This window comes from Anolis sagrei, chromosome 1 (assembly GCF_037176765.1).
Source record: "Anolis sagrei isolate rAnoSag1 chromosome 1, rAnoSag1.mat, whole genome shotgun sequence".
In the NCBI taxonomy this organism is placed as follows: Eukaryota; Metazoa; Chordata; class Lepidosauria; order Squamata; family Dactyloidae; genus Anolis; species Anolis sagrei.
The window spans coordinates 136,782,202-136,806,693 of record NC_090021.1 but is presented as its reverse complement, the minus strand read 5'-3'; the positions used below and the strand labels follow the sequence as shown (position 1 = coordinate 136,806,693).

General features: G+C 38.6%; 1 protein-coding gene across 1 annotated transcript in view; it reads left to right on the top strand.

Annotated features, from left to right (window-relative positions):
* Positions 1 to 18,993, top strand: part of APOB (apolipoprotein B) — a 50,103-nt gene extending 31,110 nt beyond the window's left edge. The window contains exons 26-29 of the mRNA XM_060787002.2: positions 2,512 to 9,981; positions 12,445 to 12,559; positions 14,761 to 14,944; positions 16,188 to 18,993. Coding sequence (XP_060642985.2) covers positions 2,512 to 9,981; positions 12,445 to 12,559; positions 14,761 to 14,944; positions 16,188 to 17,804 — 9,386 coding nt within the window. The 3' untranslated portion in view covers positions 17,805 to 18,993. The remainder of the gene's footprint in view (positions 1 to 2,511; positions 9,982 to 12,444; positions 12,560 to 14,760; positions 14,945 to 16,187) is intronic.
* Positions 18,994 to 24,492: the final 5,499 nt, after the last annotated feature.

Genomic DNA, 24,492 nt, shown 5'->3' with positions numbered 1-24,492 from the left:
TTATACATGATGTTTCCATTTTTATGGGGGTCCTGTACCTCTAACCCCAGTGAATGGGGTCTACTATAATCACAGAACCCATTGTGAGTAGGTGAATCTAGGAACTGTTCATAATATATTCTTATGTTGGAAATTGTGGCAGCCTTATATATTCTCACAGGGACATTGCCGTATTTCTTTTAGTATACAAAACATGAAATAACATTTCTAATATTTACCTAACAACTGCATTACCACTGAATTTTTCATTTATGGCCAAAGACGGGAACTAAAGAGTTAAAATCAATGATGTCATTAATCATTTTGAATTCTTTTTAACAAAAGGAAGCAACTGGAGTAAATTATTTTAAAATTTAGTGATTGAATTCATGCTTCTGACTCCCTCTCTCTCGAACCTAAAACGAGGAAAAGGAAAGGGAGAGTAAAATAATAGGTGGCACATTTGAGCTGCATTCCATCAAGAGGTTTATCCCAGACATGTAATTTAATTTTAAATGGCATTTTAACATAAACATTATAAACTGAAAATTTTCCCCTTGGAATGGAAATGTAATTGACTTTGGTTTCTAAAGAGTATTGATGATTATCTGAATACATTAGCATTTTTCTATTTCTGACTAAATTTGCCAGACTGAGAACTGGGGGTGAATCATGTACCTTCAAAAGTTGTGCAGATGAGGGGATTGCAGTAGGTGTTGCATATCCTGCAACCAGGTAATTAGTAATGCCAACTGAAATTCCCTCTTCTACACAACCATTATAGATGCAGAGGTCCTGTCCAGTTCACTCCAACTGTAGTGAACTGAAAACAAATGCTTCAAATTGGCTCCTTACAGATTCACTGCAGGAGCAAATGATAGATTAATCCTAAACCTGAAGCTAGAGTTTTAGCATTACAACTGACTATAACCAATGAGAAAGGAAGGTGGAATAGAGTCAGCAGTCAGGATTCATCCTCTATTCCTTAAGGACTGCACTAGAGGTTAAGTCAGTAGTTCTCAATTGTGGGTCCCCAGATGTTTTGGCCTTCAACTCCCAGAAATCCTAACAGCTGATAAACTGGTCAGGATTTCTGGGAGTTGTAGGCCAAACCACCTGGGGACCCAGAGGTTGAGAACTGGGTTAAGTCCTCCAGTGATATTCACTCCTGCCATTGCCTTGTTCTCAGTTATATGTTGATAGTTTTCTTCTTCTAGTATGATGAAATTCCATTATGAAAATATTTTCATGACAATATTTCAGGTAAATGGCATAAGTATTTCTATGTCACAATTATTCATGACCAAGATCTGAAGCCTCCCTCAATTAAAACTACAATTATAATCTTGCAGGGAAGAAAGTGCTATAGTTTGAAATGAGTCAATAAATTTAAGGATAAACTAAGTTAGATTCTGATTTATTAATGGATATGTTTACAGTGCATTTGAGGCTTCAAGGGATTTCTAGATTTTTATAAACTCCATTAAGCTCAGTGAGCCTTATTCCTATGCAGTTATGTTGACCACAAGACAAATAACTGGAAAGCAGCTATGCTTCCCTGCTATGGGATTGCAAAATGTTTATTCTTCACAAAGTATTTTTTTAATTAATGCATTTTGGCCTTATCACAAATTGGTCTTCTTCAGGGGTTATTCTAAAAACAACAGACTCTTAACCCTCCCCCTTTTTTTTCTTAAAAAGTATCAGTTTTAATTTTACATATAAACATATACACATCCATGTATATGTTGCGGTACGTATTTCTATATAAGTGGACCATTGAATATTAAAGGAAAAGAAATAATTCTATCAATTTTTTTTTAAAATGACTCCATCTAGTAAGAGACCAATGAAAAGACAGGTGATATAATTTGTTCCCAAAGCTTTTTTTCTACCCAGCTGATGTAATAGACTGAAAAATTACTCCATCCATAATGACCCTAGAATTTCTTTATTAAAGGAGTATATCTCCAAATCCTCATTTGGATCTTTGGGATTTTTAAAGAATAAAAGGTTTTGACCACTGCATAGTATGTAGAGCCTAGTCTCCTTTTACTCTTTTGCTATGTGGACAATAACTTCAGGTCTGGGTTGTTGTAGGTTTTTCAGCTTGTATGGCCTTTTTCTAGAAGCATTTTTTCCTGATGTTTTGCCCGCATCTATGGCAGGCATTCTCAGAGGTTGTGAGGTCTGTTGGAACCTCTTAACCTCTGAGGATGGTTAAACAGATGAAGCGAAACATCAGGAGAGAATGCTTCTAGAACATGGCCATACAGCCCAGCCTTGAAAGCTCTCGACAATACAACTTCAGCTTTCCAAAATCTGAACCCTTGGTTCCAAATGCAATGAGTGTTTACATTCAGTTACATTCAAGTCTATCTTATAGATATTTTCATAAAGATGTATAGAAATTCTTTGACCTACTGCATCTGTGACTAAACCAATATGTAGATAATTATCCCAACAGCTTCTATTATTTAACATTTTCACCAAGTCAATTCTAATGTTTCTTCTTTTGCTTTTTTATTTCAGGTCAGGGTGAAACCAAATATGACAAGAATGCGTTCACCTTTGATTATGAAAACTTACTGCAACACAGTCTCCTCAATTCAAATTTTAAAATCAGCAGACTAGACATTATTGAACCCAGTCACATTACCAGATATAGAATTACAGCTGGGGCTTCCAGTCCTTTAGGTGCCAAGTTTTCTCTGTCTTACAGTGGAGATGCCAAAATTAGCAACATGTTGCTTACTGCAAACGAAAACTTGGAAAGTCAACTGGATATTGCTTCAGCCTTTGCAAAAGTCACATACACAGATACAGGCACCTATGATTTAAATAGCAATGCAATAGTAGGGGAATCCAACCTCAATTTTGATTCTTCATTCCTTCAAGCTACTAATCAGATAACCAAGAGATTTACGGATGAGGTATGGGCAATCACCTCCATCTCCAATGTACAGAATGGCTTTTTGACTAACACCGCTTCCTTGAAGTATCAAGACAGCAAGTTGATGTTGTCATCCGAGACAGCAGGAAAACACAGGGACTATACAGCTTTCAATAAGTTTGACTTAAGTCTACAGAGGCAAGGGGTTGCACTAAGCTCTGAGTACCGGGCTGCTTGCACACAAGGCCAAGGTTACGCCTTGATTTCTGGCTCTGTGAATAACCGAGGTGTCGAATTGATTAGCCACATGTTGGCAAGGGGGGAAAGAAACAAAGCAGAGCATAAGTCCACATTAAGTATCAACCAAGATGGGCTGACTAGCAGCGCAACAACAACACTGCAGTATAACCCACTGATACTGGAGAATGAAATGAATGCCCGCATTGCCACCACTGGAGCCTCCATGAAGCTCAATACTAATGGACGCTTTGGAAAACACCATGCAAGATTTGACTGGGATGGGAAAGCATCTCTTAAAGAAATAGGGATTGCCAGTGTCTACCAGGGCAGCATTTCTGATGTGGACAGCAAGAACACTTTAAACTTCAGGGTGAATAAAGGAGGGCTGAAGTTATCAAACAGCTTGATAGGATCTTACAAAGCAATGAAGCTTGAACACACCCATGACCTAAATATTGTGGGCTTGGCTTTGACTTATACTACAAATTTAGACCACACCATCAGCCTAGATAAGTCCCACAAACACCGCTTGGAGATGCAGCTGCAGCCCTATTCTCTTACAGCAAATGTGAACAGTGACTTGAAATATGCCAGTGCCAATGCAAACAACAAAGCCCAGCTGCAACTTGAACTTCTTAAAGTAAATCTGGATGGTAATGTGAAAGCTGCTTATGGTGGTGATGAAGTGAAACATTCCTATACCTTCACCTATGCAGATCTGGCAGCACATCTGAAAACGGACACAGTAGCAAGCATTCAAGGGGCAGCTCTGATGCACAGAGTTAATGTGGATGTTGCAGGACTCTCCTCTTCAGTCGCCATCAATAGTAACTGTAATTCAAAATTCTTAACCTTTTCTAATGAAATGCGATCTGTTGTGGCTCCATTCACTGTCACCTTTGACATGCATACTAATGGTGATGGAAGACTCTTGGCCTTTGGAGAACAGTCAGGACGGCTGTACAGCAAATTCTTGCTAAAAGCAGAACCTCTTGCCTTCACTTTTTCACATTTTTACAAAGGATCCACTGACCACAACTTAAACTCAGGGAAGAGATACAATACATTACTTGATAATAAAGTTGTTGTCATTTTTACTCCATCAGAGCAAAGCAGCACATGGACAATGAAGAGCCAACTGAACAATCAGGCATACACCCAAGATCTTAATATTTTTAACAATGCTGAAAAAATTGGAATGGAGCTGAGTGGACAAACTTTAGCAGACCTTTCCGTACTGGATTTCCCTATAAATATACCATTTGCAACCACTAGAAGAATCAATCTGATTGACACTTTGGATTTAAGAGAAAATCTAGCGCAGCCTCAAGAATTTGGCCTCTCCCTTTCTGTGAAGTATGATAAGAATGCAGATGTCCACATCATCAATCTACCTTTCTTGGAAAATTTGCCAGCACATTATGAACGGTGCAGGCAGTCCATCCTAACTGTACTGAAGTCTATTCAGATGAACCTAAGGAGCATAAATATGGACCAGTACATGAGAAAATACAAAGCAACATTAGATAAAATTTCCCAAGAAATAAATAGCTATGTGAACACCATTGATTTTGAAAATCGAATGACTATGCTAAAGGACAAATGGGAGTCTTTCTTGAAAGATTACAGCATAACAGTAGAGGACCTACAACATGCTTTGGATGGTGCTAGAAGTAGTCTTGACGAAGCTTTGTCTCAACTGCAAACAATCCTGACAAAAGCTGACAACTATATTAGAGAGAATTATGACTTGAAAGCAACTATTGTACAACTTATTGAACAGATTATTGAAAAAATGAAAGTTATAGACCAACAATACAAAATCAGCACTCAGATAATTGACACAATTCAACAACTGCAATCTGCTATCTCTCAATATGACCCTAGCCAAATAGGAAGCAATGCTGCAGCTTGGGTTCAAAATATAGATGCTCAGTACAAGATCAAAGCTCAACTGCAAGAGAAACTAGACCAACTGAAAAGACAGATTCAAAGCATAGATGCCCAACAAATTGCAGAAAGTTTGAAGCAGCAAGTGGAAGCAATTGACATCAAAATCCTTTTAGAAAAGCTGAAAGTGTCCTTGCCACTGGAAAAAATGAAAGGCTATCTTGAAGAAATCCAAACTTTCATTCTTAATTTTTTGGAGGATTATGAAGTATTTGAAAAGATAAATGTCTTTCAGACCAAAATGCATGAACTTATTGTAAACTATAAAGTTGATCAACAAGTGAATGCTTTAATAGAGAAATTTATTGAATTCTCTAACCAACAGAGAATCAAAGAAACCATCCAAAAGATAAACCTGTCCCTCAGAAAAATAGACATGAAGTCCTTCTTCAATCAAGTACTTAAATTCATTGATGATGCAGTTCAGCAGCTCCAAACAATTGATTACAAAAATCTGGTGGATAAAGTCAACGATTTCCTTGATGATCTTATAAAGAAGCTAAGATCCTTTGACTACAATAAATTTGTTGATGAAACAAACATTAAAATACAAGAAGCAAGACAGAAAATCAATGATGAAATCAGGGCACTAGAGTTACCACAGAAAGTGGAAGCTGCAAAGCGATACGTCAGAGAGGTCAGTCATGTGGTTTCTCAGTACATGGAAGAATTAAAAGATTCTAGATTTGCTGTAATTGTTAACTGGTTCAATCTCCTAAGCTCTACCATAACAGATGAACTGAGGGTTAAGGTCGGTGATTACCTGAAAGATGCCCGTGATCGGATTTATCAAATGGACATTGCAATGGAATGCCAGCGATACCTTGAAAGAGCAAGTCAATTATACAATACCATAATTACCTATCTAACTGATCAATGGTATATTGCTTCAAAGAAGATTACTGATTTAGCAGAAAAGTACAATGTGAAAAATATGGCTGAAAGTTTGAACCAGTTTGTTGAAACCGGTTTTAAAGTTCCTGAAATCTCTACAGGCATAATCAACATTCCTGCTTTTGAAGTTAGCCTCCGTGCCCTACGAGAAGCAACCTTTCAAACTCCAGCTTTTATTATCCCGTTAACTGACCTGCGTGTTCCTTCTTATCAGGTAAACTTCAAGAAATTGAAAGAAATCAGAATTCCAACCAGATTTGAAACTCCTGCGTTTACCATACTAAATACTTATAAGATTCCATCCTATGTAATTGATTTGAATGAAATCAAACTGCAGATTGTGAAGACAATAGATCAAATATTAACAAGTGACTTTCGGCTGCCACCTGCTGATGCATTTTTCCAAGATCTGAGGATGCAAGATTTGTCTTTTTCAGACTTCTCTTTCCCAGAAATGAATTTGCCTGAGCTACAGATACCTGAATTCATAATCCCAAAACTAAATTTAAATGATTTCCAGTTCCCAGATGTGCAGATACCAGAATTCAAGTTGCCACGTATTCCACACTCTGTAACTGCTCCTACATTTGGAAAACTATCTGGTGCCTTTAGAGTTGCTTCTCCTTTCATCACATTGACCACCAATGCCGGTTTTCAAAATGTAACAGCTTTTGACCACAGTCCAGAATTTATGGCTTCTATTTCAGCTATTTCAACATCCAAAATCGACTTCCTTGCTTTCACCATAACTGCAGATACACATCTCTTGGCACCTGAGATGGAGCGGTTAATCCTAAGGGACAATTTCAAGTTTTCCCATGACTACGTTAAAGCTGATCATGTTGGTGAAATAATATTTTCAAGCACTTCTGTTGATGGCAATGCTGAAACAACAGCAAACCTCCGTATAGAAAGAAATGCATTAGATCTGCACAACAAGTTGACACTCAACCTGCAAAAGAAAATCTCCATGGAGAGCAAGACAACATATACACACAGACTAAATGTTCCAGAGGCCCTATTCACCAGCCAAGCTGAACTGAGCAATGAAATAAAAACAGTACTGGAAGCAGGACGCATAGCACTTACTTCCATTGGTAAAGGAGACTGGAAATGGGCTACTTATGATTATTCTGATGAAGGAACCCATGAATCAACTGTCAGTTTTACTGTAGGAGGATCTGTAGCTGCATTAGTAGCAGAAAACAAGATAAATGATAAGTACTTGAAGGTCAACCAAAGACTGGCATATGAATATAATTTACCTAGTTCTGCAAAGTTACAGATCGAGTCTACAGTAGAATCTCCACAACTGGGGCATAGTACCATCAACATACAAGGCACAGGCAATCTTGCAGAAATGAAAATGAAAGTAACTGGCACACAAAATGCTAAAATGAACGGACGCATCTCTGGGACTCTGAATAATGATGTGGCTTTCTCAGTACAGCCCTTTGAAGTAAGTGCATCAACAAATAATGATGCAAATATAAAAATTAGTCTCCTACCAAAAATGACTGGCAAAATTGAGTTCCTGAATAACTATGGTTTGATGCTGAGTCCCTCTACTCAACAAATCAGCTGGGTAGCTGAGGGTAGATTTAACCAATACAGATATGCTCACAACATGTCTGCCAGTAACAATGAAGATCTAATCGGAGCTTTTCTGTCTATGAATGGTGATGCTAACTTGGATTTCCTAACAAAACCCATTTCACTTCCTGAACTAGCTGTTCCCTATGTTGGCATCCAGACACCTAAGGTTCAAGAATACTGTCTGTGGGAAGAAACAGGGCTGAAGACTTTACTGAAGACCACAAAACAATCATTTGACTTAAATCTAAAAGCTCAATATAAGAAGAACAAATATATGCACTCATTTCAAATTCCTTTAGATGGAGTACATCGAGCAATCAATAACTACATTGTGTTCTTCAACAAGCATTTTGAGAGAGGCCGGGACAATGCCTTGGCATTCCTGACAAAATCATATAACCAAGCCAAGACCAATTTTGACAAATACAAAGTTGATACTTCAGTGAATCAAATCCCACAGATCATCAGGATTCCAGGATACACAATTCCAGTGGTCAACATGGAGGTCTCTCCTTTTACAGCAGAGCTCCCTGCCTTTGGCTATATCATCCCAAAAGAAATGAGCACTCCAAGTTTCACAGTCCCACTTGTTGGCTTTTCAGTGCCATCGTATACATTAGTCCTTCCATCATTGGAGCTACCAGTCCTTCATGTTCCCCAAGGCCTACAGACCCTTAAGCTTCCCAGCTATCGAACATATGCACCATCCAACAGAATCTACATTCCGGCCTTAGGAAATATTACTTATGAATTTTCATTTAAATCTAGTGTGATTACCCTGAACACAAATGCTGGGTTTTTTAACCAATCTGATATTGTTGCTCATTTGAGTTCATCTTCTACCTCTGTGATTGATGCCCTGCAATATAAATTGGATGGAACAACCAGCCTTACAAGGAAGAGGAGTTTGAAGCTAGCAACTGCATTATCCCTGAATCATAAATTTATTGAAGGCAACCATGACAGCACTATCAGCCTCACAAAGAGAAATATAGAAGCATCAGTGATAACCACTGCAAAAATCAATATGCCTGGCTTAAAAGTGAATTTTGGGCAGGAGCTTAAGGGAAATACAAAATCAAAACCAATAGTTACTTCTGCCATTAATTTAAATTATGATTTGGATACTGTTGCTGCCAATGCCAAAGGAGAAGTTGCACACAAGGTCACTCTAGAAAGCATTATATCTTATATATCTGTGGATACTTCGACCAATGGGTTCATTAATGGAAACTTTTACAAAGAGATTCCATTTTCTGGAAAGCTGGTTCATGAAGCAAATGCCTACCTAAATGCTAAAGGTGCTCGAGCCTCACTTCAGTTTGAGACTAACTCTAATGTTGATGAAATATGTAATTTTGGTATGAAAGAAAATGTTGCCATTGAAGCATCTAGCCAACGTCTTTATGCCTTATGGGACCATAATGCAGAAAATAAACTATTTCCCAATCTGATTGTTTCAACTAAAGGAAATCAGAATTGCAAAGTAACTTTAGAACTAGGGTCAACCGGTATGTCAGTAATTGGTCAGATACAAGCTACCCAGTCCAACAATATCATTGGTGAGGCCTCAGCTAATCAAGCCTTTTTAACGACCATCAGTAATGAAAATCAGAAGATGAGCTGGACAAGTGAAAACCAAATCTATTCTCTGTTCCTTGGACACGACTTACTGTTAACAAATAACAACACAGTTGCTCAATTCACCATGTCAGGATCTTTGGGAGGTCACATGGATTTCCTCAGACATCGTTTGCCAATTTATGACAGAAGCTTATGGGACATCTTGAAATTAGATCTCACCACTAGTGGTGGAAGGCAATACCTCAATGCAACAACAGCCATAGTATATACAAAAAATGAAGATGGGTATTTTATCCCCATAAATGTGGATCAACTTACAAGCCTGCAAATTCCATCTTACACCATTGACCTACGTCAAATTACAGTTCCTGAAACATTGTTCACCATGCCATTTGACATCGCATTGCCTTCATTGCCAAAAATTCAGTTGCCTCAATTAGATATCCTAACAAGCTATGTTGATTCAGAAGATTATAAAATTCCATCCTTTCAGTTGACTGTACCAGAATATGTATTAACAGTTTCCCAATTCAGTCTTCCAAAGACGCTCTCTTTTGGTGATATGACTGTGGACCTTAATGTTATAGCCAATAAGATAGCTGACTTTGATCTGCCAACAATTACCATTCCTGAGCAGCAGATTGAAATCCCAGCTTTCAAGGCGGTTTTGCCTGCTGGAATTTACCTCCCAAAATTTGGAGCTTTAGCTGGTTCTCTGGCGATGGCTTCTCCACTTTACAGCACCACCTGGAAAATGGATTTCAAGAACAAAAAGAACTCCTTTGAGCATTCCATTGATTTCACTGCAATTTCACCACTGCAATTTCTGGAATATGATTTGGATGGTAAGATTATTCATGATTCCTTCAATGTTCTTATGTTATTTGGATGTTGAAAAAATAGCTTAGCTCCTAGCATGTATGAATGTCATTTCCTGCCTTCTGATAGCAGGAAATGACATTCATACCGCTATTCTTGTTCATTAACTGAAGCTGTCCCTGCCTAATTTGGATGGTCTTCTACAGTACTGTCTTCATCTTATCTCATACAGTACTGTCTTCATCTAATCTCAAGAGTCTCTTCCCCCATTACCCTCAACAAGGTATATAAGGAAAATAGGAGTTTGAATACTTTCCTTCCATGAACTTCCTTATATTTAAGATACATATATGTAGAAGAATGAATGCAGTTTGATACCAGTTTAACTGCCATGGCTCAATGCTATGGAAACATAGGAGTTGTAGTTTTACAACATCTTTACCATTCTCTGTGCAAAAAGTGGTGGTGTCTCTCCAAACTACAATTCCTAGGATTCCATAGCATTGAACCATGGTAGTTAGATTGGCATCAAACTGCATTAATTCTACAATGTGCCCTAAATTGCCTAAGGGTCCAAACCACTGTACTTCAGTAAAGTGGAGTACAAGATACCAAACCAATTGAACACAGGATGCCAATGGAAGAAAAGTGTTATGCTGCAAAAAAGAGAAGTGGGTTTCTCCTTTGTTATTTTGTTATAATAATACTTAGAATGCATATAGCATATTTTTTCACTAAATTATTTTTACCATCTGTGTTACCCTTACTATTACCTTATAGATCCCACATATGACAGCTTTAACTATCAAATGTGGTAAATTTTGTAGAGCAGAAACTAAAATGCTAGCAGAAAAGGCTTTGTATATTTTGTTAACCATCAATGAATTAACCATTTTACATTGGAAGGGTTATCATGGGAAAAAGGTGTCTCCACTGAATCTTTTTCACCAAACCCTGTTTCCACAACAAGCTAATGTTTTCAAAATCCAATTATCACAGGGACAGAAGGTGAGGTGAAATCTTCTGAACAGGAGCACAGACAGCAAAATAAGCAAGCATCACTGGGGTGTTAATCCTTCCCTATGCTTTCCAAAGCTATCTATCTATCTATCTATCTATCTATCTATCTATCTATCTACCTACCTACCTACCTACCAACCAACCCATCCATCCATCCATCCATCCATCCATCCATCCATCTGGTGTTACACTTAAAAATGTACCTGTTACAACTTACATACAAATTCAACTTAACTTAAGAACAAACTTACAGAGCCCATCTTGTTAATGACTTGAGGACTGTATGTATAGGACTCAATGAGAAAAAAGCATATAATACTTGGGTTCATACCACTGCTTACAAGTAGAACGTTTTGTGGTTAGCTTCTTCAGATGTCCTCTTTTAGAAGCTGCTACATAAATCCTGCTCTTTATGATTACTGGTTGAGAATGGTGGTGCTCCGGACCAAGATATTTGCAAAGTGCCAAGTTGGGAAGAGCTGTCTGTAAAGCATTGCATCTAATATCACCTGAGTATTTATTAAGTTTTGTCACTTATCTGCTGAATCATTCCTTTCCTTTGTACCACCCTTTACCTCCACCCAAGCTGTTGAAACATCAGGAATTGTTGAAAATCTTACATATGTCATGAAAAGGATGCTAGACATTATTCACTGTACTAGTATAGATAATCCTATTCCCTCCTACTCTTTTACTTTTGAAATGTAACTCCATCATACTGTTCTTTTTTGACCAAGAAAAATAGTGCAATGCAAGTAGTTTTGTTACCTTCTCTTGTTACTTCCACGCCCTGGTGTAGAAAGCATGAGGGTCTATATGTTGTAGTAAACCCTCCCTGCTTCCCAGTATGTCCCACCTCTCTTTCAGTCCTGATCTTGGCACTTTAAGGATGGAAACTAAGGACCTTATCACTAGAGGTTTGAATCCATGGGGCAATGTCAGGGAAAATATTACCCCGCGCCCCACATTGCCCTCCTTATACATTCCATGAGGGAAGCACCGCCGCCTGGCTTCCTTCCGTTCTTCTCCATGGAACATAGGAAGCCTCCCATGTCCTCAGAGAAGCGTCCTAGCACTCTGCCAGGACACTTCCTCGAAGGAACCCCATCAGAAGTAGCCTTATGTTGTGTGATGACATCCAGCAGACTCCTTCAAGGAAGTCTGATGAGGTAGTTAGTGGGAATTCAACTGAACAGAATATCCCCCACAATCAGGGATCCTGTGCAGTCAGGGTAGATGAGATCAGCCAAATTTGAACTGGGAGTTGCTGGTCCACATTTTGGGCTCTATATTACACTATTGCTCTACTATTAGTAGTCATAGTGGCAGTGGCAGCAACAAAAGTTTTAAAATTTGAGCAACTTATGGTAAAATCTGCTCCACAGAGTGTAGAGATACAAAAGGAGAATTTCGGTAAATTCATATCAGAAAGAAGTTAATATTTTCTTTCTCAAATCTTTTCTTTCTAGCTGTGACCACCTACTTATATCAAGGCAATTTTTATAAAGCAAGTGTTCAAGGCACCTTTGCGCATCGTGACCTGAGTGCTGAATACAAAGAAATTCTAATTGCACAAGGGCTAAGGTAAGGACTTTCTTTGTTAGCATGGCTACACATCGGATGGCAAGCGTTATGCCATAAATGGTGAACCCTGTTTAACTAACTATGCTATGGAATGGGTGCTTAGGATTGCATAGCCATCTGGTATGTTCCTAATGACAGAATGGAGCAAAGTTTTCCCTATGTGCCTCTGTGTATTTTGAGATTTGTAAATGAGACATATATCAGGTTCCACTAACAACCAAGATAAAACTGCAACATGATTGTTGATAGATATACCAGAATCTTAGAGCCACTTCTTAGGCGGTATCCACACTGCAGGATTGTAGTAGTTTGACACAATATTAACTGCCATTGTTCAATGCTTTGGTATTCTGGGATTTGTAGTTTTATGAGCTATCTCCCCTTCTCTGTCATATTGCTCTGATTCCATAACAAACCACAGATCCCAGGATCCATAAGATGAAGTCATGGTAATCAAAGTGGTGTGAAACTGCTGTAATGTTGCAATGCGTATGGTTTCCTATGAACACATGTGCATAGCTAATTCCTCCCTCCGACCAACTCCTCCCCAGACAACTGAAAGGGCAAGGATCAAACAAAGAAAGTCTAGGTTCTTGTGGGTTTTTTCGGGCTATAGGGCCATGTTCTAGAGGCATTTCTCCTGACATTTCGCCTGCATCTATGGCAAGCATCCTCAGAGGTAGTGAGGTCTGTTGGAATTAGGAGGATGCTTGCCATAGATGCAGGCGAAACGTCAGGAGAAATAACTCTAGAACATGGCCCTATAGCCCGAAAAAACCCACAAGAACCTAGTGATTCCAGCCATGAAAGCCTTCGACAATACAAAGAAAGTCTATTCATCCTCCAATCAGTGTGCAAAGAGAATGACATTCCCACTGCCCTCAAAGCAGTAACAAGGCTGCAACAAGACTGGTTCTGATTGTTGTAAGCTCATTTGCTGCTCAGAGTGAAATGAAAACATCCTGCTTCTTGCATCCTGGTTGGAAGCTGAATGGGATGACTTTTGTTCTTAAGGTGTGCTGGGGCAGGATTTATGTAGTCGTCCAGTAAAATGACACAACCTTGCTGAATTCAGAGCAATTACAAATCCTTAAATCTAGGTTATGAAGCCTCAACTGCAGTATTGTGCTCAATACCACTCAGGGTCTTTTTTTTAGTAGTGCTCCCTCTACCATAGTCTTTCTGCACAATTAAATTTTACCAGATTCTTTTCCTGCTATGACAATTTTCAAAACTTTTCTTTTTTTTTAGAAGACAGGTCAATCAATATTTTTTAAAAAATACAGTACTGTTCCATTATCCGGCAGAGACCAAAGGGGGTGCTAGACAGAGAAGGATAGTCCATTGTATTGGGGGGGGGGAGGGGGGAGTTGAAGGAGGAAAACAATTTCCCCAGGTTTTGCTGGTTATTCCCTCTCCACTTCCCATTTCATAAACAAGGATTGTTTCCATGACTGCAACATGGGTGGGGGGAATAATAGAAAAATAAGGGGAAATGATTTTACTTCTTCGCCCTCCCCCCAAAAAATGGACTATCCTTTTTTTTTCTAGCGCCCCCTTTTGGCCTCTGCCCAGATAATGAAACAGGACCAAAAATACTTTTCCCCTCACTAGTGACTTCTCCTGACTATGTTTAATCCCATCTTTGTTGAGAAGCCCTTTAGAAACTTCTCAACCAATCTCTAAGTAAATTAAATAAATATGTAAAATAACTTTTTTCCACAAAGTGGTAATAAGTCAGGCATGTGCAAAAGCCTCAGAAAAAAAATTCTATCTCTGCAAAAATAAAATACTGGTTGTTGTGAGTAGCTAATTCATATTGGTTAATTTTAGTGTTTCCTTGAAAAGGTAATTCCGAACATAAGACCAGTTAGAACTGTATGGGATTTGTCATAAAGGATTGTGTTTGATGGAATGAACTGGTGAAAATTTGGTGTGAATTCTTTTTCATTCAGCCAGCCTTGTCTCCATTTTAAAACAGCAGAACACTCAGTGAATGTTAAAAACAAAGTAAAACTGTCAAGATTTATACTTATATGTAAACAATATCAAAATAACAGGTAAAACATATGAACAAATACAAATGTTTGCCTTCCAAAAAGCTAAATTAGACTAAATTAAAGTTAGTGCCAGTCTATAATCTCAAGGGAGGGTGTTATAATGAAAAAGTCTATAATCTGATTGATCTGTGACTTCTTTAGAGTCCTAGAACACAAAGCATCTTTGGATATCACCAGCCCAACATTCACTGACGTTCAAGCGCGTTACCAGGGAAGTGACTCAAAAATTGCTGCATCAGTGTCTTCCTCATCAGCTGGAACCCTGGGCCTCCTCATTGACATGAATAGTGATATTTACAGGAGCAAGATCTTCTACCGATCTCAGGTAGGTCAGGCTGAAATCAGACTGTGTGCCTTTGATTAAATTATTATGGATTGGATCCAGATCAGGTTAGCTGGACTCCTGAAATAAATGGGACATGAGTCCAGGCCAAACTTGTCAGAATAATTTACTTAATCTGGACCCACTCACATGAACTGATCACCAGTCCTGTGATAATGTATTATGACTACTGGCTTATGTATTTCCCACACCATAGTTTTGGTGCTTAGTTCAAGTGTTTCTCCAAGCACTTGTGTTTTGGTGTCAACTCTTAAGCAATGTAATGAAGACAGAAAGGGCAATGAAGACAGAAAGTGCATGCACACTGTAGAATTAGTGGAGTTGACACCACTTTTACTGTGGTCCTGCAGTAAATCAGTATGGTAATATCAACTGGCATATATAACTTTTTAACCCTACCTATGTAATTTTTTTCTTTACTCTATAAGTCCCTTTCTACACTGCCATTTAAAATCCAGATTATCTCCTTGAACTGGGTTATATTATAGTGTTGACTCCTAGAATCCAGTCTAAAGCAGATAATGTGAATTATCTGCTTTGATAATCTGGATTAAATGGCAGTGTAGAAGGGGCCTCAAATGAGAGTTTGTGACTTGTCCATAGGTCAGCAAGGATTCAAACCACTACAACTTATTTGTTCTCACCTATTTTAAAACTATCAAATTAAATAAAAGGAGGCATGAATCACCCCTCTAGTGTGAAATTGAGGCCCCTTCTACACTGCCATATAATCCAGTTCAAAGTAGATAATCTAGATTTCATATTGCAGTGTAGAAGGGGCCTGAGATTATCCATCAGGTTGAATTGCAAGCATATATATAAACAACAGTCAAATGATACATGATTTTGGTTAGTGTCCTGTGTATTTATTTATCGTGTCAGAAGCTAATTGAGGATACAGTTATAATGTAATGAAAAATCACAACGTTTAAAACTTTTGATCAGAAGCTGACCACTTTGATTGCCTCTGGTGTTGCATTACTAGTGCCCTGTGTAATGCAATGAAACAAACGCAATAATAATAATAGTGCCCAATATTGGATTTTAAGAGTGTGGTGGCTTTGCCATATCATGCTTACATCTTTATTACTACTACAATTTAATGTCATAGTCCTTGCCCATGCAAAATCAGAACAAATAATGCCATGTAATAATATGTGAATGTCTTGTTCTTATAACAAAATAGAGAATGAGTATTTCCTTAAAAACATATTTCCATTTACAGTCAAACCCGGAGAATGATGTTGATGTCTTAAAAAGTGAGATATCATTCAAAAGTCCTGAACTGATCCAGCTCAAGGCCAACTGGAAAACAGATGGAGCAATGGACTTACTCCAAGGGTTTAAGGACAGAGTCCCTAAAATGACCAGTGCTTTATACAATGCTGTTGACAAATACCACAAGGAACATACAGGAATGGAGATGCGTGCTGTGGCTTTAAAGCTCAACGACAACCTGAGACACAGTATAGATTCAGCTTATGAAAACACTTTGAATGATATCAGTGAACTGCAACAACAGCTTCATGTGGTAACTGACCAGGCAACTGGGAAGTATGAAACTATGAGGAAAAGAGCCAAAAAGTTGTATTATGATGCTGCAGATCAAGCCAACCAGATTGACTACGAACAACTCAGAGCCAAAATTTTTGATGCCACAATGCAGACAATAAAAGAATACAATAAAAGGATAAGGCATCTTATCGATTCTGCCATTGAATTCCTGAAAGTTTCAAGATTCCAGGTGCCAGGAGTGGATGGGAAGCATACTGGTGAAGAACTTTTTGTGATGGCTACTGAAAAATTGAGCAGAGCTGTAGATGTCGGCATTGCAAAAGTACAAGAATATTTTGATGCTTTCATTGCATTCATCAATGAACTAGAGGTTAAAATACCAGCTTCCAGCCAGATCATTAAAGGTAGTACTATAGTTGATGAAATCAAAGGATTTCTAAATCATGTACGAAACAAAGTTGGTGGGTTATTTGCTGGGCTTCAGGAAATTGACTTTGCACAACATCTCAGAGACCTAAAAGAGGTCATTCAGCAAGTCTTCCAGAAAGTGGAAGAGCTGATCAGAAATTTACAAGCCCAAAATTATGAATATATCAGCGTTCAGGCAAAACAACTGTTCACAGAGGCTTTACAAGGAGTGAAGAACTTAGCAGAAGAGAGAAAAAACTGGACTCTTCGCATTGAAAACTTAATCCAAAGTATTGTAGAAACTTGTTCCAACAAAGGAGAAGAACTTCTGCAAAGTCTGAAAAATCTGCGGGAGGAATATTTTGATCCAAGCGTAGTTGGATGGTCTGTAAAATACTATGAAGTGGAAGAGAAAGTGATGGCTTGGCTGATGAGCTTGATCAATGCCGTGAGGGAGTTGCATAAGAAATATGTTTCTGGTTCAGCTGATTTTATTGTCCGCCTGGCAGATAAAGCACAAGAATTTGTGGACAACCATGAACAAATCACAGAGTTCTCCAGGTCTGCTCATGACAAAATTCTGTATTGGTCTCAGACTGCTAAGAAGAGTGCTGCTGAACAAAACATACAGGTCAAGGAAAAGCTACAGGAGGCATATGAACACCTTTCCTATGAGAGGCTCATTACTAACACCAAAAAATTGGTCGACCTGGTAATAGATAATTATGCTGCATTCCTCCAGGATCTCCAACAGCTCCTCCATCAGTTTGAGGAAGCAGCAGCTCATACCCTGAGGCCCTATATAATGGTTCGCCAAGGAGAACTCAGAATAGACATACCAAAACCATTTGACATGCCATCTGTTAACTCCTTTTATCAGCCTCCCCAGTTAAGAGAGGATGATCTCCACAAGAAATGAACTATTTCAGCACAGCATTGATCAAAGCTCAAATATATATATATATACAGACACACATATATATATACACATAAAAAGGAGAAGAGCTCCAGAGTTTCACTGAACTCCAGATTTGTGCTGGGCAACTGACCATTCAACAGATTATACAAGCGGTACATAAACTTGTACAATCCTAAGTAGGCAAGCTGATCGAGAAAAGCTTTTACAACACCATATTTAAAGCCAGCAATCCAACGAACATTGTATTTTTGGAATATCAAAAAGTTACCTATTTGCATTTGGTATTTGTACAATGAAAACGGAATAATCTGTGAGTTAGTATAATGCTCTTCATAAGCAATAAATGAATTCTTCATGACATATCAGTGTTCTTTATTAAAACCATGTAGGACATAGTTTATGATTCCAGTTTTTGTCATTGGAAGTCCTGAGCTAAATGAATACTACAGAATGAGAAAAAGCATCCATGATAAAGGTCAGAATAAGCTAAACAAAGTTAATTATCAATAACAAGAAAAAAAAACATAGGTGTACATAATTATTCAAGGAAGCAAGAGGAAAATATGCTAGATGTGCATTATGTGCAAAACAAAAAATGAACAGAGTGAGAGAAAGCACAGTGGTAGTCATTAGTCACATTAAATCTGTCTACAAGTAAAGTAGAGTGCTTATTTTTTCTGTCCTAAATATTCAATTTATCAATCAAGCTCCTTCATTGTAAAAACAATTTATTTTTCTTTATCAAATATGTTCGTATTTTCTGCACTTTGTTTTTATTTCTGGGTTGTGTAACACTTCCTTTTTGAGCCAATTCAAGGTCATCTCTTGTCTAGGCATGCTTAATCCAAGCTTGTCTGCTCCTTGTTCTAAGGGATGTTTTACTGGCTTTTCTTTACTATGACAGTGCTACATATCTAAGTAAAAGGGGCAAAAAAATCAACCAATACAGTATTTCAGAGGTCAGGAGCCCCCTTTGGGTAGCCCTGCATGAGGCCTCATCAAAATTGTCCCTAAGATTAAAATTTAAGTTTTTGCAAAACACCTGAGCATAATAATTTGTCTGGTATTATTATTTTTTGCTGTTAATCAACTATGTACATAACAGAGCTCAACGTAATGGGCCTCCTTTCCTCTCCCCTTCCCTTCCTGCTTCTATCAGAATAAACTCATTTTGCACTATTAGTAGAAATATTGTGTGAATGTGTCTTTTAATTAAATGATGAGATTCTGATTTTTTTCAGACTTTGTTCTCTTCAGAACTAAGGTTTCATTTAGTTAGCAGGACTTGCACATATAATTTAGCATTACATTTTTCAACACCCATACTATCAGGAGGAGGAGTACACCACAATTTATTTATTTGTTTTATTTGGTTTCCATCTTTCTTTTCCTGGTTTACATGCCAATAATCTGTGGAAGTGAATTTTAATTCTGCTTTCTACTCTCCTTCCATTCACAAAACATAAGGGGAGTCTCAAACCCAGGACTTCATCACAATACCTCACTATTCATGTGCTTAATAACAAGATCTATGAAGATAAATTTAGAAAAATTAGAAGGTTGTGCTAATAGATCAAGGATCACTGACAGACCAGGATCCGAACAGAATAGTGGCCTTGAGCAGAGCACTTCTGTACCTTACATTGTCACATCATCCACACATTGCACATGTATTGGGATAACTTTCCATTCGACCAACATTTCTAGCAGATTTCTTGGTTATCTTTCCAGGCCAGGAGTCTAGACTGACCTTCCACAGATACCTTTTAAGAAAACAGTCCTCATTTCTTGCTATCATAAAGACTTTACACTTACATATAAAGGAAGGCATGAATAGACTGGATGTAACACTTATGACCACATAACACAGGGCTTTTTTTTTTTAGCATCCTAGGATGCTTCCTTGCTGGTTTAGCAATGGTTGGTCATTGCATCATATGGCGCTTTCCTTGCAACACAGAAGCCTTCTCATGTTGTACTGACTCCAGTGGATTAAGTATGGATCTGCGCTGCTTTGGAGATGATACTCCCGTGTGACAAAGTGGCACATGGGGTGATAGACTTGCCCCTAATCCCTGCAGTTTCATCACAGAGGCTGGTAAAATGGCATGGGGGTAGTTCCCCATGTGATAAGGTCATTAGTGTTAGTAATTTAGCTCAAGCAAAACTATGTAAGTGTCTACTTGAAAGGAAGCCATGTTATCTTTCTGCTTTGCAAATTTATTATTATTATTATTATTATTATTATTATTTATAAACTTTATTTGTACCCTGCTATCATCTCCCCAAGAGACTCGATACGGCTTACATGAAGCCGAGCCCAACACAACAACAAAAGCAATAAAACATCAATACAAGCAATTAAAAAGCATAAACAATAAAATACACAACATTATCAAAAAAAAGCAACACATAATTAAAACAGTGGGCAGGCCAAATGTAGAGTTAAAATTGGAAATAATGCTGGGCCATAAACGAAAGGAGATACTAGTGTTTGTGCAGGGCATACAAGCAGACTCATGGAAATGTAAAGTGCTTTGGAGGACAAAGTGCTATGGGATTCATTATTCTGGGAAGGCACACTGGAACAGCCACGTCTTCAAGCTCCTCCTGAAGACTGCCAGGGTTGGGGCTTGTCTGATGTCTTTAGGGAGTAAGTTCCAGAGTCAAGGGGCCACCACCCAAAAGGCCCTCTCCCTCGTCCCCACCAAACATGCCTGCGATGCTGGTGGGATTGAGAGCAGGGCCAGGGCCTCTCCAGAAGATCGAAGGGATCGTGTGGCTTCATATACAGAGATGCAATCAGATGCGTTCATATACAGAGCTTTAATCCAAATCACACCATTCCAGACCTCTACACTCTCCTTTTCTCAGGCTCTTTTTGAAAGAACCAGCAAGAACTGGGTGCAGGCAGGTTTTTTTCAAAGCAATTTACAAATATAGTTAAATTCATTGAAGGCCCTGGATCAAAAATGACATCTATTATTGGAAAATGTTTGTTAAAAGCTAAGGAGCTGGCAGAGTAGCCAAGAGAATCTCAGCAACACCTAAACAGGCCAGCATTTCCTCAACTCTGTGCCCTCCCACCACACACACTTTCTGAGAAATGGGTTCTGAATTCTGCTTACAGAAGAATGTTGCCAACAGAATGTACCTGCTGAAGGAAAGAAGAGAAGTTATTTTTCCTGATTCCTCCTACCCCCTGAAACAAAAATGTTCCAGAGTAACATGGGAAATTATAGATCTGGATGGGGAAGGGCACTGGAAATTGTGCTAAATTTCATAATCTCTTGACTGCAGATATTTTTTCTTCATTATTGTGCGGGAGAATGAAATAAGCAAAGATTTACATTACCAGTTTCGGTTAGACCCCCAACACCATTGCTATACCATCTTTGACCATTAGCTGTCCACATCAACTGACAAAATAGTAATAATCACCATCCTCAAAGAGATGTCTTTTCTTCTATGACTCCTTCATGCATGGATAGTCTAATAACAAAGAAAATGTATATTGTTTTGGGAGATCAGGGGTGAGAGATCCATGGTCCTCTTTGTTTCAGTTGGATCTGTTCTCATTTCTCTCAGACCCCTTCTACCCTGCCATGTAATCCAGATTATCAAAGCAGATATATGAGTCTGCACTGCCATATAATCCAGTTCAAAGCAGATAATCCAGATTTTATAGAGCAGTGTAGAAGTGGCCTCAGAATGATTAGTGACCAGTAGAAGAAGTAGTCTATGAGCAACAAAAAATCAGTTTTTCATCTGTCTTACAGGTACAAACAAATTAAACAGAATGAATACTATGTGTGCAATCAAAGATCTCTCTCATCAAGTAGAGTAGTAGTGTTTTTATCACTCCTTCTCACCCCCTCCCTTTATATTCATTACCTCTCACATTTTCCAATTTAGCCTAGGTTAGCAAAAGCTGGTATGAGTAACCTTGCTTCCAGATAACATGACCTTGGACAAGAACTCAGAAACAGCAACTAGGAACAGCCTCTTTGCACACCTCCTGGGGTTCTAGTGAACTACAGATTGTAATCCAAAGAGAGAATTCATGCATTTAGCCTTTTGCCCCAATCTTAGTTGAAAGGCAACATATGAATAGCTAAATACAATCCTAAATTAAGTAGATAATAATAGTTGGATTCCTGTCCCAGCACCTAGAGAAGTAAAGGCTAGATGGAAATAGTGCAGACAATAGATCACCCATATCATATAATAATGTTTGTATTTGTTTCTTTGTCATATATCTCTCAAATTGACTTCAGTGGTCTCAATAAGGCTCTACTCCAGTTTATCTTCATACCACCAGCAGCAGCCCTAAGAGAGAATATCTGATCCCTGGTCACCGTGTGGATTTTATGGCTTGGTGGGAACGTGAAAATGGGTCTCCTTAGTGTGACACTCTCACCAGGATAACCCTTCTCCATCAAAGAATACGTTATAGTGGTTTGCAGCCTTTACTCACTGATGCTTACAAATCATTATCTGTGGTCTTATCTACTATTTCCCATGGTATCTCCAGAGTTTTTCCTTTACTTTCCATATTGTGCATTAGTCTGAAGACACCTTCCTGGAGAAGCCTTCTAAAGTGGATTTTCCCCACTGGTCAGATGGTGGCACTGTGTACAAAGTTCCACTGGGTCCATCTGAGCTCATTAAGATGTGTCTTGTACTATACGTTGTCCTGTTTTCATTTTCTGGTCTGATTTCCCCTTGGTTACCTTATTAGAAAATGTACCCCCTGATAATTCACACACACACACAGATTCTCTAACAAATGTTGCTAAGTGAGGGACTGCCACCTGTTAAGAATCTATGGTTTGGGGATTCACTGAAGTGTGCGGTTTTCCCACACTAGTATTTTAAAAGGTTATAGATCATGTGTGCATAATAGGCAGAACATTAGGTCACTTGTCTCACTTACAACAATAATCCATTTTGATATGGGTCAGGTTGACACAAAGAATCCACCCATACCAGGTCTATTGATGAAACTGATCCCCTTTCCCCTCAAACTAATGAAATTTTCAACTAATGGGTACTTAAGTTAATAAAGTGTGCCACACATCTGTTAGGAGTCATTTGTAAGAGAAACCTTTGGGAGTTCAGCTCTGAGATCACTGATATAACGTATGAATAGCATCCCATAGGGACACAGCGTGATATCAAATTAAGGAAAGCACCACAATAAATGTGTGAGAAATAGTGTAAGTGCATAAACAGTGAGCAATCGAGGGGGTGCCTTTATAATAACAATAGGAAAAAAGAGCAAGAAGCATGACTACTGCTTATTGTCCCAAGCTCCACTAAGGAATTCTTAGGTCGAATCCCTATTCCCCACTGAAACCAAGGGTGGCTGTGATGAATCCAGGAATTAATTTAAGGAAACCAGAAGGAATTGTCAGTAGAAAAGTTGTTCTAAGAACATCAGCATCATAAATAATAATAACATCAGCAATCTGGTTACTTCCCTTTATATGCTGACTGCATTTTTGTCATTTTGGCTTAGATCACTTCATAGTGAAGAGATAGTTCTAATAAAAATAAGCTCTTTAATAGCTGTCTTAACAGATAATCAAAATGTGCATGAACTGATAACAATATTTTAATTAATGATTTGTAAGCCACATTGAGGGCCCTTTTTAACAGACTATAAGGTATAATTACTCTTATCAACAAACAAATGAGTACCCATGCTGACTTACTTGAATTGTATTTGACCATATTGGAATTAGAAAGTGTGGTACTGTTCCATTATCCAGGTGGACTCCAGAATGGGGTCTAGACCAGTGGTTCTCAACCTGTGGGTCCCCAGATGTTTTGGCCTTCAACTCCCAGAAATCCTAACAGCTGGTAAACTGGCTGGGATTTCTGGGAGTTGTAGGCCAAAACACCGGGGACCCACAGGTTGAGAACCACTGGTCTAGACAGAAAAGGATAGTCCATTTTATTGCGGGGGGGGGGGGGGGGAGTTGAAGGAGGAAAACTATTTTCCCCGTTTTTGCTGGTTATTCCCTCCTCCCATTTCCCATATCATAAACAATGGTTGTTTCAACAATGAAAACATGGATGTGGGGAAATGGTTTAACTCCTTCAACCTTCTCTCCCCTCCCCCCCCCTAAAATGGACTACCTTCTCTGTCTATTGCCCCCTTGTGACCTCTGACCGGATAATGGAACAGTACCAACATTTCTTATTGCAAATTTGTTTTTCTCTCGCAACATTTCAAAATATCAGCCACACTAAAAGAGATGAGTTGGTAATATATTTTACCCATCTTTAGGGAAACACACTCAAACCCTACAGACTGAAAAATAGAGCACCTGGTCAAGGGGATTTTTTTTTCACATAGACCACTTGTAGTGAATCTTACCTAGTAGGCGGGAAAGGAAGCCTGGATAACAGTATGGCAAACCTCCATTTTGAGAGTTTAAGCAAGGGAAGCAGCCATCTTGAGTGAGGATAGTTAGAAGATAGGAGGAGTTTGAGGTCTCCTGGGATTGGCTAAAGCAGCTGGGAGGAGCCAAGTCCTAGGAGGGAAAAGATTTCAGCTTCTGTGGAGATAAGAACTGGGACCTGGTGGGAGAAGAAGTGTTTTTGAAACTAGGTTTTCAGGGAGAGTGTGTCTGTGCCAGTCAGGGCTGATTAGCTGACAGGAGAAAGGCCAGACAGCAAC